This window comes from Apteryx rowi, unplaced genomic scaffold, assembly GCF_003343035.1.
Source record: "Apteryx rowi isolate R43461 unplaced genomic scaffold, aptRow1 scaffold_820, whole genome shotgun sequence".
NCBI classification, from domain to species: domain Eukaryota; kingdom Metazoa; phylum Chordata; class Aves; order Apterygiformes; family Apterygidae; genus Apteryx; species Apteryx rowi.
The window spans coordinates 108,018-123,314 of NW_020451117.1; the positions used below are offsets into that span (position 1 = coordinate 108,018).

A 15,297-nucleotide genomic window follows, 5' to 3' on the forward strand; every position below is an offset into this window, starting at 1 on the left:
ATAATAAGACATTGTTATTTAAAGGACAAATAGCTCTGACCCATAAAGAGGCAGGAGCTCGTATTTTTCCCTGCCAATTCCAGTCTGCCTCTGAAAAACAAAAGTCGGGATGAAAGAGGAGACAAAATGCTGGATTTCTGCTCAAAACGAAGGAGGAGCCAACGAGATAGTAAAGAATGCGATTAAATCACGAAAGTAATGTACAGAATGTCAGTTTTTCTTTATGGTAAAGCATTATTTTTCTCTATAGAAATAACTGGGTAATACTGTTGAGCTGCAATCCAGAAACCTTTTGTTTTTGCTGTTTGCTCGTTGTTTTTATTTTCTGAACACTCTGGTAGATCACATCTTTGCTTTCTTCATGTGCACAAGCCATTTCGTTGTCAGGATAATGTTTCTTTCAAGTATTTCAGATTTTCTTTCTCAGTCTTGTAGGTTTGTGCATAAGGTTTGTTGTTGTGATCTGCAGAAGTCCCAGCCCTTGGTAGGAAGTCTATCTGTGGAAAATAAAGTCCCAGCTCATTTCTATGGGTTATTGAAGTGTATTTCATTCGGTTTGGTTTTTTGTTTCTCGTCTGTGCCTGAAAACCTTCTTAGAGATAAATCACTTGTCATTTTTTTTATTCTCTTTTCTTTCCCCCTTGGAATGTAAATCCTTGTAAGACTGAGCTATTTTTAGTCTCTTTTTTTTTCRTAGGTGTCCATTTCTGGGGAGAGAACACTATTAAATAAACATCGGATGTAGGTACATTAACTCGAAGCGAGCCCAGGAAAGGCGTATTTTTAATAAACCTGAGATTAACGTTTATCTTGTTAAAGGTACTTCTTCTCGCTGGTCCATGGAAACTGAGGTGGCTTTGCTCAGCACAGAGGGCGTGAAAGTGAGGAAAGAGTCAGTCCTGGTTGTGGCTGAACAGGTAAAGTCTGAGCCGGAGGGTCTCTGCGCCAGCCCGTTGGACTGGCTGCTGTGGCAAGCCAGGCAGGAGCAGGCGTTGCCTCCGGCGCCGCTGAGTCCGTGCGCCGGGGCGGGGTAGAGGGACGGGTGTCGGAAGGCGCACAGCAGTTCTGGTCGCGGGTACGGGTGGGACAGGACCCTAAAGGTATCCAGCGGCCGCAGCGGGGTACTGAAAGGAGCGGCAGCAGAGGCCGAGGTGGCTCCGATGCCCATGTGGGAGTAGTAGGGAAGGGGCAGGTGGGACGGGAAAGGGTAGGGCAGGTTGCCGGTGGCCGCGGCGTGGCTCATCATGTAGGTATAAAACGCCGGGTCTGCGGGGTGAGGCCAGGTCATGGCCAGGCGCTGCCGCTTGTCCTTCATCCTGCGGTTCTGGAACCAGACCTGGGGGAGAGAGCGGGGAGAGCCGTCACCGCTGCGCGCCGGGCCGCGCACCCTCCGCGGGCCCGGGCCGCCCTGCGCACGCGCCTCCGCCCTCGCAGCGCCGGCGGCCGCGGGTCTGCTGGCGGGGGGAGGTCGGGGCTCCTTCTGGCCGAGCGCAGAGGCCAGAACGAGAAGCTCTCGCTCACGGGAAGAGTTGTCATCAAGTACAGAGGGATCATTTAGGTCACCATAAATCTACAGAGAGACCCATTGTGGCAGCTTTTTTTAGCGCTTTTTCCCTTTCTTCCTCCTAAGGCTTGTCCTGTTGAACTCTCCAGGTCCCAAGGCTCCAGGCAAGCCCAGCAGCTATGCCTCCTTCCTACCTTCTTGCAGGCAGAATTACCTGGCATTATTATGATTATTTACTTTTTTTTTTTAAGACAAAACAAAGCGAGGGGAAACGGGATCAGGAGCTGCTTCCTCTTCCCTCCCCCAAGAACTGAACGAGTTTTGTACTGGACTGAAGGGAGGATTAAAAATAATCTGGTACAGAGAGGCCGGATTAGCGGCGCTGGCTGGGATGGCTCTGGGAGCCTCTCCCGCACTGCTGCTTGCTGCAGGGTGCAGGCAGGGCCAGGAAAGGGGCGGGGGGGGGAGAGGGGAGAGGGAGGGTTGTGCTGCCGAAGTGCTTTCCCGAGTTTTGAAAGGAAGTTTGGCCATATAGATTTATATCGTGCTAATTGGAAACATGTCCGAGCTGTGTGTACCTTGATGGTGGTTTCTGGCAGATTTAGAGCAGCTGCCAGTTCACATCTCCGGGGCCTGGACACGTAGTTCTCCCGGTAAAACTCCTTCTCCAGCCGGGCGATCTGCTCGCGGGTGAAGGCGGTGCGGTAGCGGCGCATCTGGTCGCTGGCGCTGCAAGCCAGCGTGCCCTGGGCGCCGCCGCTGCCTCCGCCGCCCTTGGGGTGCTCCCCGCCGCCGCTGGGGCTGCCGGCCAGCGCCTCGGAGCACGGCCCTGCGCAGGGGACCCGGAGCAGAGACACACGCGTGACACACGCTCGCGGGCAGGCGGGCACCGAGCCGTGCTCCCCGCCCGCCCCGCCATCGATTCCCCCMCACACACCTTGCCTTTTCTCTGCCGCTCCCAGGGCTGAGGATGCTGGGCAGATAACCAGGAGGGGGTACAAAGAAGGGGGTGCAGCACCGGGAAAGGGTTCAGCTGGTGTGTATGCACTCTGGCTGGAAGGTACCCCCCCCAACCACGCACACACACACACACACACGCGCGCGCGCGCGCACACCGCCCTGGGAGCGTCTGCTCGGATGCCCCGCTCGCTCCCCGCATTGTGGAGCCGGCGGCGGCCGCCGCAGCATCCCGGTCCTGCGCAGCGCGGACGCGCAGGTGCGCCCGGGCCGCGGGGCTCCGCAGCCCCTTCCTGCGGCCGGGAGGGGGGGGGAGGCACCCTGCTCCCTCCGCAGGGAGGTCAGGCCGCGGGGACTCTCCCCTCAGTCTCGAAAGCCCGGGATGTTGTAATTTCAACGAGGCTCTGGGGGAAGAGAGACAACAGACAGCGCTGTCCGTGTTCCCCGGCTTCTCTTTTAAGTGATGGAGGCGTGGGGAGGGGGAAGAAGCGGGTTGTTTTGGGGTCTGGGGGGAGCTCTGCCCGGCTGGTAAGGTGGGAATACGAGTGGGGGCAGGGGGGATAGGGGGACTGGCCTCTGCGTTTGCTTTTAAATGCAACTCTCCCTCACTGTGCCCGAGACCAAAGGCAATTAATTCATTGGGACCACTTCCGAGCTGGCGCCACCGAGACATAGAAGTGACAAGGTAATTTGGATCTCTCCTCTTTTTTTCTTTCTTTTTTTTTTCCTTTTTTTTTAAACCCAACGTGCAAACAAGGACCTCGCCATTGCATTTTGGGCAGGCAGGAGTCGGCGAGCAATTTTACGGTCTTTATGGCCGCTTCCGCACTCGCCCGGGCACATTTCACCCTGCAAAACCACAAACAGCTCTCGGCCAGAAAACCCGTTTGATCTTGCTCCCCCCCCCCCTTCACACACAGAACCCCGCTGGTGGGGAGGATCGGAAGGGATTTCCTGGGGCATGCACTGTCCAGGGATTGGGAAAGAATAAAAAAATTAAAAAGAGATCAGGGGGGGGGGGGGGGGAGTGGGTAGTGGTCTAGGCCAAGGGGGGTCCTACAGGACAAGCTGCAGACCTGATGCACACACGCTGGGAAGCCTGGGGGGAACGCGGGGGACTGCCTGATGTCGTGTCCTCTGACTCCCAGACAAGCCTCCCCATTGCAGGGAGCTGAGGGGCCGAAAAATCAAGCAGGAAACGAAATCAGCCCCCCCACCCCGACTTCACTGCCTCTTTCTCAGCTGAAGTGGGGAAGACCCCCGCCAGCAGACCCCCCCCGAGTGCCGGCACCCGAGTCCGGGAGGGAGGAGGGGGCTCAAGGCACGGGAAGGAGTTGGGTACCTTTGCTGTGCTGGTACTCGGCGCTCCCCGTGGCGCAGTCCGGGGTGCAGCTCACCTCGATTTCCTCATAGAAATCCGACTCGGTGTCCGAGCTGCTCTGCTGCCCTTTGCTGGAAGGGGGCTCCGGGGCGGGGGGCTGCTGTCCGGCCGAGAGCAGTGCTGCCGCCGCCGAGCGGCTCTCCGCCACCGTCCCTGTCCCTGGCAGCACCTCGACCTCCTCTTCTTCTTCGCCTCCGCCACCTCCTCCTCCTCCTCCTCCTCTCTCCCGGGACGACAAGGGGCCAGGTCTGGGGCTGAGGCAGTTCCGATGGATCATCTTCTCCTGTGGCTCTTGAGCGGGGCTCCCCACTGCTTCGGACAAATTAGGCACCCTCTTGCCAACTAGAGCGCCAAGTTGTGTCCCTTCCAGAAACATCGCCATCTCCTTCCTGGTTTCCATTGTGGCTTTGCTTAAGGGAGGGGGGAAAAAAATCCCGATCTCTTCCCCCCCCCTCCCTCCCACTCCCGCCCCAGCCTTGTGCAAACCCAGCAGCCCTCTCCTGCCAAAGCAGAGGAGCAGGCGGTGAGATAGGGTGACCTTGTGATGCGAGCGCTACACTGTGCTGTGCTGCTCTGGGAGGGATCACCATTGCCCTCTTCTTTCTAAGCTGTCATCCTCAGTGGTGTAGTCGTCATTACAGTACCACTGGTGACGCCACACATTGATTGCCAGTGGATAAATAGAAACGTCTGCCATGGGGAAGATGAAAGGAAGAGCCGGAGCTAATGGGCTAAATGCGTGATGCACCAGGTGTAGGAGCCCGAGATGGAGAGGGAACTGTGAAAAAGAGACGCATATGGAGTTGAGCTGCAAAGAGATTGCAACATGCGGATAGAGTTCCGCAGGGGGAAGTCTTGCTTGACAATTAAGTAGCCTTTTGACTGCTTTAAGGCACAACCTTGATGTAAAATTGAGGCGAAGATCCCTAGCTGCATCTTGGAAGTGAGAAGATACTTATTCAAGCCTCTTCCCTCGATGCATTATTTATTGCTGGCAATCAGCTTCCGCATAACTGCATATATAAGGTTTTAAGAATCCTTTGCAAACTTGAGGATAAGGAAATGCGCTGCTAACCTTTGAATGTAGAAATAGCCTTGACTTTTTGTTCTGGTTCCATATGGGTTCCTATTCGTATAATTGTTATTTGCTTTATATTGACTGAGATTAAAACGCTTGGTTACCATTTGGAATCGCGGTTACTTTATTGCGTTTTACGACTGAAAAGATAATACTACTTTACTTTTCGTAACTGTAGATATTCCGGCTATCCGCTGTTCATCATTTATCTCTTCCTCCACAGTTTCCATTTGTTGGATGATTCTTGAGCTTCTAAGAAGGTTTTCCTGTCTCCTTCCCTTTCTTCATTTTAATTTATTGTTTTGCATAACATATTATCTGCTTTCAGGAGGAAAAAACTGCCAGAAGAAGGTCTGCCAATAAGTCAGGCTCAGAGATATTCAAGCTATCAAGGCCACAGCTTATGCCAACTAGCAGATGTTGTTAAAATAGAAATGACAAGGGCAACCATTTGGACAGCACTTGTCTGAAAATAAGAGACCTTATACCGTAAATATAGTCTCACATGTAGTCTCTTCGGTGTATTTTGAGTGCGGGAAGTGTCTCATCTATACTTAATATTGACTCAAACGTGTAGTGCCAAGTCATTTTCACCATCTGTCGTAACTAGATTGTTCTAAATTTTTCTAAGAGCGTTATTGGCTAGTCAGGTTACAGAAAACATTTGACCAATTACGTTTCCGACCCGGTAAGGAATTTACTGGCATATTTGAGGTGACGTTGCTTTGGTGGGGAGCGGGCAGCGCAATAGGAAACACGCTGGGATTTTCTTTAGAGCCCTGCGAGCAAGACGGTGTTTGAGGACGGCGGCGGTGCAGGGAAACAAGCAAAAAGACAAACAAACGGGCTTCCCGGTCCGCTCGATGCGGGGATAAAAACGTGTTCACAGCAATCAGCATAATTTTTTTKGGGGGGGGGAGGGGAAATCGGAATTTTTGCAGGGCTACCGCCACAGATGTCTCTTTCTCTCCGCGTAGATATGCATGCCTGTTTACATGCACACACGCGCCAGGCACAAACACACTGGAGCCCAAGGACTGCGCGGCTTTTCCTCACACGTGTGGGGCGCGCACTGCACAGAAGCTCGCCTGTTTCTCGAAAACTCATTGCTGAATTCCCTTCCCCTCCTTCCCCTTGCCAGCCTCTACGCCCCTGCCCTTCCCTCCTGGACGAGGACCCGCCGCCCCGGGCTCCGCTCCTCGGGCAGGGCGAGCCGCTGCCCCCGGGGGGCCTGCGCGGAGCGGGGCCGGGGCAGCCCGGGAGGCCTCCCCGCGCTGGGGGGCGGAGGGCAGGATCAGGCCCCGGCTGCTGGGCCGGTGGGTGGACGGGGAAGGCGGGCAGCGGCCCCGCTGCCCGCTCCCGCGGGGCTCGGGCTGGAGGCGCAGAGCCNGCGGCCGATGGACAACCTCGGTGGCGCCCGGCCGCTGCGGCTGCTCCTGCTCCTGGCGCTGGTGCCTCCGCTCCCGGGGCAAGGTAAGTGCAGGGCCCGGCGGCGCGGCGCGGTGCGGTGCGCCCGCGGCAAGGCGAGGCGGGGGGTCTGTGCCCGCGGCTCGCCGCTGGCCGCTGCCCACGGCTGGCGGCACCCTCGCCACGCTTTGCTCGGGGCTGGTTTCTTGTCCCGCCGGGGGTGAAGGCTTGGCCCCCCCCGAGGCCCGTTGCAGCCTAAGCCCCACGGGGAAAGTCACCTCCAGGCTCCCCCCTAGCTCGACAAGGCAGCCACGTCGCAGGGGGCTGGCTGTGGCTGTGGCGCAGGATTTTTTTTTTTTTTTTTCCCCATGGCTACCAGTTTTGAGGCGGCAAGGAGAGAGATTTCCTCCGTAAGCGTGTCTCTCTCCAAATAAAACAGTAACCGGGAGCTGAATTCGGAATAGGAGGACACGCTCCCGGGCGGGCTAGGAGCAAGGCTGCAGGGAAGTTTGTGGGAAATCCTTCCTTGCAGACTGGAGCCCCTGAAGATGGTTCCCGTGGACTGTGCTAGCCGATCCCCACCAGCTTTATCATTTTCCTTTACGAGCCGCTACTCCCTCCTTCCTCTCCCCATTCTTAATCCCTTCCCACCAGGATCTCACCCTTCATGTACCTCGATTTGGAGGTTTTGTTAAAAGATGATGCCATTCACGGACGGTCTCAGCCTGCAGCAACACAGACTGGAATACACACACATACAAACACACACACACACACACACACACACACACAAACAAACAAACAAACAAACACAGCTATTTGCCAAGAGTAAACACAGGGAGTTAAGGGCCTGAGTGGAAAAAAACTGTTAAACTCAAATAAAGTTTTGGCGTTAATTTAGCTGAGAATAATATACGGGACCCTACACTGCATTTATTTTACATTCCCTAGTAAGTCGAAGTCTCACGGTGAATAACCCGTTTTACGTCGCCAGCTCTGTGGTATAGCAGAGCTCTGCGATGAGCATCCGTCCTTCTCCCTCCCCGGCGTGGATGGGAGGTTGGATTCGCGGGGAATGCAGGGTTCGGCTCTCTGCTCTCTGTCTAGTGTTTCCCACAGATCTGTCAAGTCCTATTTGGAAGGCGACTCCCTCATTTGGGATTAATTTCCAAGCAGATTGGAAAGTGTATTTCTCCGGTTTTGTTTTGTTTTGTTTTTTTCCCTGCATGTTCCAGACCGAGATTTAAAACCTATTAAGTCTCCCTTGCTCTGTTGGTCACAGCCAGGATGTCACAACTATTCTTAAAACTTTTCAAACTGATTTATTCCTTCGAGTTTACAGCTTTCTTTGCTGATATACGGCCGAGGGGATACAAGGGCTACAGCGTTCAAAAGGGTAATATGCCGATTTCAGTTTTACCGCTGCTGAAGGTGCCCCGTGTACAGAAAGCAAACGAAACACACGCCTTTCCCGAGACTAGGAAATAATAGTGGGGCATTAAAATATTGTTAGAGTGATATACTCATAAATCAAACGTTTCCCTTTAAAGTCCTAAATTTCTAGAAGGAAAAGCACATCACACACTTTGTACCCGCAGGATATTAATTTTTCTTCGCCGGACAGCAGGGAGTCAATAACTTTTGACCGATACTCTCCAGTTTTGACTGCGAACTAATGATGCTCCTCCAGTTTACCTAAAACGTAAGTCTCGCCGTCTTTAAAAAGGGAAGAAAGTTTTAACATATCATGCGACGATTTAAGTGCCGAAATAAGTGATATGCGGTGCAAATGGGTGACAAAACCAGAAAGCCTATTTTTAAATTTTTAATGGGTAGTGTTAACAATAATGGCGTAATTATCACTGTTTTATTAAGGCTATTTTTTACGACATGGTTAGAGGTGGAAACTTGGAAAGAAGAGAATAATGGGCGCATTATTCTAGGGTGTAAAGACAAGCTGATACAATGACAGCAAATAACACGTAAGTGGCGTTAGGGAGAGAGAGAGAACAGACCTGTGAGGGGGATGTGTCTAGGAGAGCATGTAAGGGTATTTACAGGATCCGATCCAGGACACGTATCAGTCTCTGTGCAGCTCTAAATATCGGATTCCAACTTCTCTATGGAGGGCATCTGCCTATCCTTTATTTTTTTACCTGTTGGCTGCCGAAAGCAGCTCTTTTCTGCCGTTGCAGAAGGCTCTGGAGATATTTGGCTTGTTAAATCAAAACGTGAAATACTAGGGCTCGATCCTGCTCCTAGGATATTGAGTGCAAGTTTGGCCGTGGAAACTATATCTGGTTCTTTACCGATTTCAGTGAGTAAACCATGCAGGTATTTGGGTTTTCGATTTTAATTGCCATAGCTTCCAGAGTCTTCGAGATCCGAAAAACTGCGGCAACCTTTTATGTTAAAATGAGTAGTAAAAACACGACCTGCGTGATAAGCTCACTGATTTTAAAGCAGCAGAGTATTTATAGTGTTAATTTAATTCGGTGTAAAGGACAGGTAAATGGAAATCAACAGTATTTCAGTGGTGCTTACGACGACGCTTTTTTCCCTTACATTTCATTTAACAATAATTCACGTTCACAGCCCTCCACGCTGCGCATCTCCGTGAAACCCTACTGCGATTTCCTGCATCGTCTGTGCCCTGGTGCGCCTGAGCATCTCTGACAGAAACAAGTAGAAACACAGAGGGTTTTCAGAGGTGCAACCCCCTGTTTTTAGGTGCCTAAAGTTGCCCGAAAGAAGGTCGTTTCAGAGGGACGGAATATCACCAAGAGAAATTTGTAGGAATACCACTGGCAAAAGCAGCCTTTCACCGCATTTGATATTCTGCTTCAGATGTGCAACGGCGTCTGGTATTTTGCCTGTGTTTTCCTCCTGTATCTCAACCTGCCTCTTTTCTTCCCTTTGCGTTTCGACCCTTCCCTCTTCCCCCTCCCACAGAAGGGACCAGCGGTTTCACCTCCTGGAATTAACCTAGAGGGGTAAAACAAAACAAACAAACAAAAAAAAACCCACCCTCCCCAACACGTGTCACCGCTCCGTCTGATGAAACTCCGTGTCACGCTTTATGGAAACAAACCGGCAGCGCAGGAGGAGCCGCGATGCGCGGGGCCGCGGCCGCGTTTCTCCCGGGGAGCCGCGGAGCCCCGCGGAGCCCCGCGCCGGCTGCCCCAGCGCGGACACCCGGCGCCTCCCCACCGCTGCCAGTCTGACAAGCCCCGCTCTGTGAGAGACAGACCGTCTCCTTGCTCTTCCCAGAAGGAAACGGATGAAAGAAGAGGTGTTTGCAATGCACAGTGCCATTTGCGCCTGTTGTAAACAAGCAGCTCATGGTCAGAGCCAGCAGCTGTCTGCGTCTCCTTGCAGCCTTTGGCTTTCTAGCCGTACTGCCTTTTTTTAGGCCTGGTTCTGCTCCTCATAGGCCAAATCTCGATATTCTCACGGGGTCGAACCTATTTTTACGTGAACTTCCTGGAAGCCTGGAGAGAGGCATACCTGTGGTTCAGAGCATCGGGATTGACACTGGGAGTTGAATCCCCATCTGAGTGGGAAAAAATGGATGCAAAAGTCCCAGCTCATATATTGGATCCCAGCAGGGGATCTCCATAGAGATTTCTCATCATCTCCCCCCGCCCCCAGGAAGGGGGTGAGAAATCCCTATGGAAGTTTCCTTTGGAGATACGGGCATCCACGGGGTACAGGATCTTCTGAGGGACGTTTCTCAGCTTGGGGAGTAGTTGTTCAAGCACTTCTTGAAGTGCCAGAATTGAGTATCTTGCATTGGAAACCCAGTTCTGCTCCTCTCGTAGTGAAGGGCAGTTTTCCCTTCAATTCAAATAGGAGCAAATACAACCTCATGTGAACAAGCTACAGACATGTGTAAAGAGACTCTGCTTGAGGAGAGGTGGAAGGGAAGATTATATGTGAAACAAGCAATATAAAAGTAAAATAAAGAAAACACAGCAACCCAGCATGGGCACCTCAATGACAATTACCCTGTTCCACACCGAGATTGCATGTCCTAGGAAAGTGGTCATGCTGATGCACAAGTCTTGTTCAGTTTGTGTCCATCTCTGCCTCATTCAAACTTTCCCCAATCAAACACACAGAAAAACTCAGGTATAGAGCTGTGAGGCCATGTTGTAGGAGAGGCTACCCAATTTTGGCTATCAAGATTCAAAACTTAACTCCTAAACCCCCAGTCCCACCTCCAGGGAATTTTGGCTACAGCTAGACAGGCTGAGATGGCATCATTAGATGTCTGTGGTTTGTCCTTACAGCAGGTTTGGTTGCCTTGTTTATTTTGGGGGCAAGACCTCTGCATATGACCTCAGGGATGAGGAAGCTTATCCCCAGGCTGGGTTTATCCCACAAAAGTAAAAAACTCTGTCCTCACTCCTTAAGGAATGGCCAAGGGCTTCAGCACTGCTGCCCAGGGTTTGCACCCTGGGGCTGGCTCCCTGGTGCTTCCTCACTACTACCACCTTCCCGCTTGGCTAGGCCGTGGTCCTCTGGCCAGCGACAAGGGTGAGAGGTAGCCCAGGTGATCATGGAACAGCAGAGAGTCTGCACCAAGCAACACGGACAACACAACCAACTGAGATGATGAGGATCCCTCTCCCACCATCCTTTTTTTCCCTCTGCATGCTCAGAGGTCAGCTCTGGACACTCCACACAATGACGTGTCTCAGGTGACTAAGGGGCCTATGAAATAATAAACAAAGGGAAAGCAGGGGAATAGGCAACTTTCAGCGCAGGTGATGTGCTTCTGTGAGAGGGCACTGAATTCAACCTACAAATAACTTCCTGCCTTCTGGGAGTTTGTCTAAAAAAATCACACCAGGGCAAAAAGAATCTCTTGAAGCAAATTAATTCATGCTCATGTTTTTTTCTCCATGGTTTAGTCTTACTTAGGAAGAACCTAGGGGTTTTCCTTGAACTCCTGACTGGCTTTTGGTCTTATCTCTATTTCTTATCAATGCTTTCTTATTAACACTGCAGCTGAATTTTTCAGTCATCGAGGGCCTGAAATAGTGAAAGGATAAAGGAGTATGAATTACCCCTCACTACTGAATTACCCCTCACACCTGTATTAACCCCTTGAAACATGAGTAACAGCAATGCTGAATCTCACCCTCATGTATGCTCTCCTTTCTTCCCTGTCGAGCCTTAACACTCTGTCAAGGTATAGCAAGGGTCTTCACCAGGTAAGGCCTGTCTGTCAGGGCTCCTGCTTTCCAGGAGGGACTGAACAGAAGAAACTGGCCTCCCAAGTGATCCCTAGATGAACCCAATTTTGACCAAGTGTCTCCCAGACTCAGCGAGCAGATTGCATAGGCAATGAGTGAAAAGCATTTGTCCTCACCACTTGTACACTTGTTTCTCCAAGGCCGAGCTGGAGCTCCTGCCCAGAGCACCAGGCACCGAGTGGCTGTGCGGGAAGGCTGGGATGCAGAGAGAGCGCTGCGGTCTCAGGGAGGGTTTGTGGAAACCTGCAGCTGATAGACAGCCGTATTTCTTCTGGAAATCGGGAGCATATCAGCATTGTGTGGGAAGAGAAATCTGGACACATTCATGCAATTGCCTGTTTTGCTGCCTGAAAATAGGCATGAGAAAATATAATGTCAGAAGCAAAGCCAGAGTGCCTGAGTATTTGCTATTTCTGAAAGAGGAAATGAGCAAATATTAGGAAACCCTGGCAGAGAAAGACAAGGGCTTGTTTCTCAGGAAGGAAAGTACTGCGCAAGGCAGGGCTAATAGCATGAAGGCTGCAGCAGATAGTCTGTGCCGGAGGGAAGTCATGGCACACAGACAGGGCTAACTGCTGGCACCAGGGTTTGCCCGTGAATGCCTTATGCATGCTAGATGGATCTATTTCCCTGATGGCTTGGAGTACACACATGTGAGGACGGATCTCCCAGGAGCTAGTCGCGAAGCCCCAGGCAAGCAGCATCAACAAAAGAGACAAGGAAGATCCAGGGAAGAGGATCCAGGGAGATCTGGATGCCGGGGGTCCGGCCGAGGAACGGGTACCTGCCTTCCTCAACCGGCTCGGCTCGGCCACGGCCCCCTCCCGTCCCTCCAGCCGCATCCCTCCTCCTCCAGCGCCAATAGCAGCATCCCCCCCAATCCCTCCCTCCCAGCCCGCGGTCCCTCGCTGGGATCACTGCGGTCCTGCACTAACTGCTGTCTTCTTGCGCCCCCCACTGCTGATGGGCCGCAGAGATGAAAGGAGCCAAGTCAGCCGGCTCGCCCTTTCCTTCCTCCCCCCCCCATTTTTTTTCCCTGGGCAGCATGCGGGAGAGGGAGCCGGCGGGCCGCATCCCCGGCGGGCCGCATCCCCGGCGGCGCCCGCGGAGCCGGCCGGCTCCGGGATGGCCCGGCCGCGGGTGCGGGCACGGCGGCACCGCGGGCAGCACCGGCACCGCCCGGCGCCTCCCAACCCCGAGGGCACATCTTCCCCGCCTCGGAGCTAACTCGGTGTGGAGGTGACATCGTCAGCATCGTTATCATCATCATCACCATCCTTCCTCGAGGTCAGGAATATTTTGCCCAGGCCAACTTAAAACTGTTGGAAACATGTCTGTGGAGGGAAGTCACTGCTGCGGGCAAAACCCGCAGGCAACGAACTCCAACAGGTCCCGCTGGGGTGGTACTTGGGGAAATTCGCTGCACATGGCACCAGCTTGGCTGAAGCCGTGTGTTTCTCCCTGCCACGCTCTCCTGTGCCTGTTCCGCACGGGAGGGCTCTCGGCAGGACACTGCAAACTGAACGTTTCCATGGGCGGCAGAGGGTTTAGATGTGCGGAGCCTGAATACATCGAAATAAATATGCCCCTGTGCTTTAATCGGGTTCATCTTCTTCTGAGACATTAACTGCACTACCCTTTTAGATCCGTGGTGTCTGTCATATACAATATCCTCTCTCATATATATACACATATATATATATATGTATGTATGTATGTATGTATGTACACACACATTTTTGGCGTATATGGGCATAGACATAACTTTCCCGCCCTTCCTCTCCGATTATAATCCCCTTTCGAAAACTCTCCCCAGATCCGGAAAGACTACATCGATGCGCCAGCACATGCCTCCTACTGTCGGTACATGGCAACCTGTAGGAGGTTTTCATCTCCAGTCCACAAAACCCGTTTTGAATGCTTTTAGTCTTGCTGCCAACCAGCAGTAAAAAAACAAAACAAAGCATGTGGAAAACACTCCATGTGCTGATGCTTTCTCGTTTGGTACAAGGATATGCCTGTTTTCCCATTTTTTGTTGCTAGCCCAGGCTAATGCTTGGACCTCGCCGCGGTCCCTCCCGGCGAGCGGGTCTCCAGAAAGCCCAGGGGAGGCACGCACACCTTAAACACGTTGTCGCTCTCTTTCGCATGGCAGCGGGCTGACGGGCCCTCGGGACGCCTGAGGTCCGCAGCGGTTCACGAGGAGCCCTGCTTCGCAAAGGCACCTCGCAGCTTCTCCCTGCTCGCATCTCTCCCTTCGCAGCTCAGCGCTTCGTGGAGACGAAAACAAAAATCTCATTGGGTTGGTTCTGCTTTCTGAACATGCTTGATTTCAATCACTGCAGCAAAAGCCCAACCTATTCCATGGAATCGGCGTGTTTCCTGGGGGGAAAAAAAAAAGTCCTCGCCCCTCGGAAAGAAGTGGGATGAGTCGCTGCGAAAAGAAAAACGTTTCGTGGCGCCCAGGTTGGGTGCTCGAGAGGCACTGGGAGCGGGATAACGATGGGAGCGGGATAAAGCCGAGAGCGGGCACTCCCGAACACCCCGCAGCGCAGGGGAAGGAGCGAGCTCCGGGGCTGCGAAGGCAGAGCCCTGCCAGATTGGGGGCTCGTGGTTTGCCATTTCTTGGGTGGCCAAACACGCCTGGGTTTTGCGCTGGGAAGTTCAAACCACAAACACCATCTGACTGTCAGCAGCAAGGAGCTCCACCCAGAGCGGGCTGCAAACCGTGTCCTGCAGTGCAGCCGCTCCGGGGGAGAGCAGGGGGAGAGGAGACACCAGACGTAAGGGAGAGAGGGTATTTTTAATTGCGTGGAGACTATTATTTCACTCCCCTCCCAGTGCGACAGTTCAGATCTCCCCCCACGCACCCCGAAACCGGCGGGGCCGCAGGCAGAGGGTGCAGCTAGGCCCCCGCAGTGGTTTCCCAGCGGGCTCCGGCACGGAGCGCCCTGGGAAAGCGGCTCCGGCGGGCGGGTCTGGGCTGAAGGGAGCGTCGCCGGCCCCTCAGCGCTGCGAGCCCGAGCCGGGAGGGAGAAGGCGAGCTCACAGCATCAAACCGGCCCCCTCATCCCGGGCAGAGCTCTGGGGAGCCGGGGGGGGGGCTTTGAAATAGGGGCGTCATCCACTACTAGGGCACCCTCTTGCAAGAGGTGGGAGCGGGCCAGCTCCGCGGTGGCCTTGGGGTAGAGAAGGGTAGGTCGAAATCTTTGTCCTTAACCCCTGTCCCCCTCGCATCGGGCTGCTGCTGGAGCTCCTCCACTCGCCAGTCCCGACCCGGGGCACCGACAGCAGCCAAGGCGCAGGGGAGGACGTAGCTGGCTGCCCCCGGGCCATATTGCCCCCGTCGGGCCCCGAGCAACACCAGTGGAGACAAGATAATCCCCGATCCTATAAATATGACGAATCCTGTGAAGATGCCATTCCCTTTAAGCTAGGGTAGTAGCCCTGGGCAGGCAGCCGGGGTTCACCGGCCTTAGGAGCCCCGACGGCGAGCCGGGCTGGGGCAAGGTCCGGCTTCGGTGACCAGCCGACTTTGGACGTGGCAGCAGAAGTGACCTCCCTCCCTTGCGAGCCCCTCCCAAAATGCCAAGGACTCCAACCCAGAGCTGTTTTGCTTGATACTGCCCCGGAAAGGGCTGATTTCCAAACGGCTGGTGGGGCTGGAAAATTTTCTGCCGCCGGGTTGACGGTTCCCAGCAGAGCACGG

General features: G+C 53.6%; 1 protein-coding gene across 1 annotated transcript; it reads right to left on the minus strand.

The window, feature by feature from the left end:
• Nucleotides 1-805: 805 nt before the first annotated feature.
• EVX1 (even-skipped homeobox 1) lies at nucleotides 806-4,391 on the minus strand. Its single transcript, XM_026089579.1, has 3 exons — nucleotides 3,804-4,391; nucleotides 2,083-2,333; nucleotides 806-1,336 (listed from the first exon to the last, which is right to left on the minus strand). Exons 1-3 carry the CDS (start codon nucleotides 4,240-4,242, stop codon nucleotides 806-808), a joined length of 1,221 nt encoding a protein of 406 aa, XP_025945364.1. The 5' UTR covers nucleotides 4,243-4,391.
• Between the last annotated feature and the right edge of the window lie 10,906 nt (nucleotides 4,392-15,297).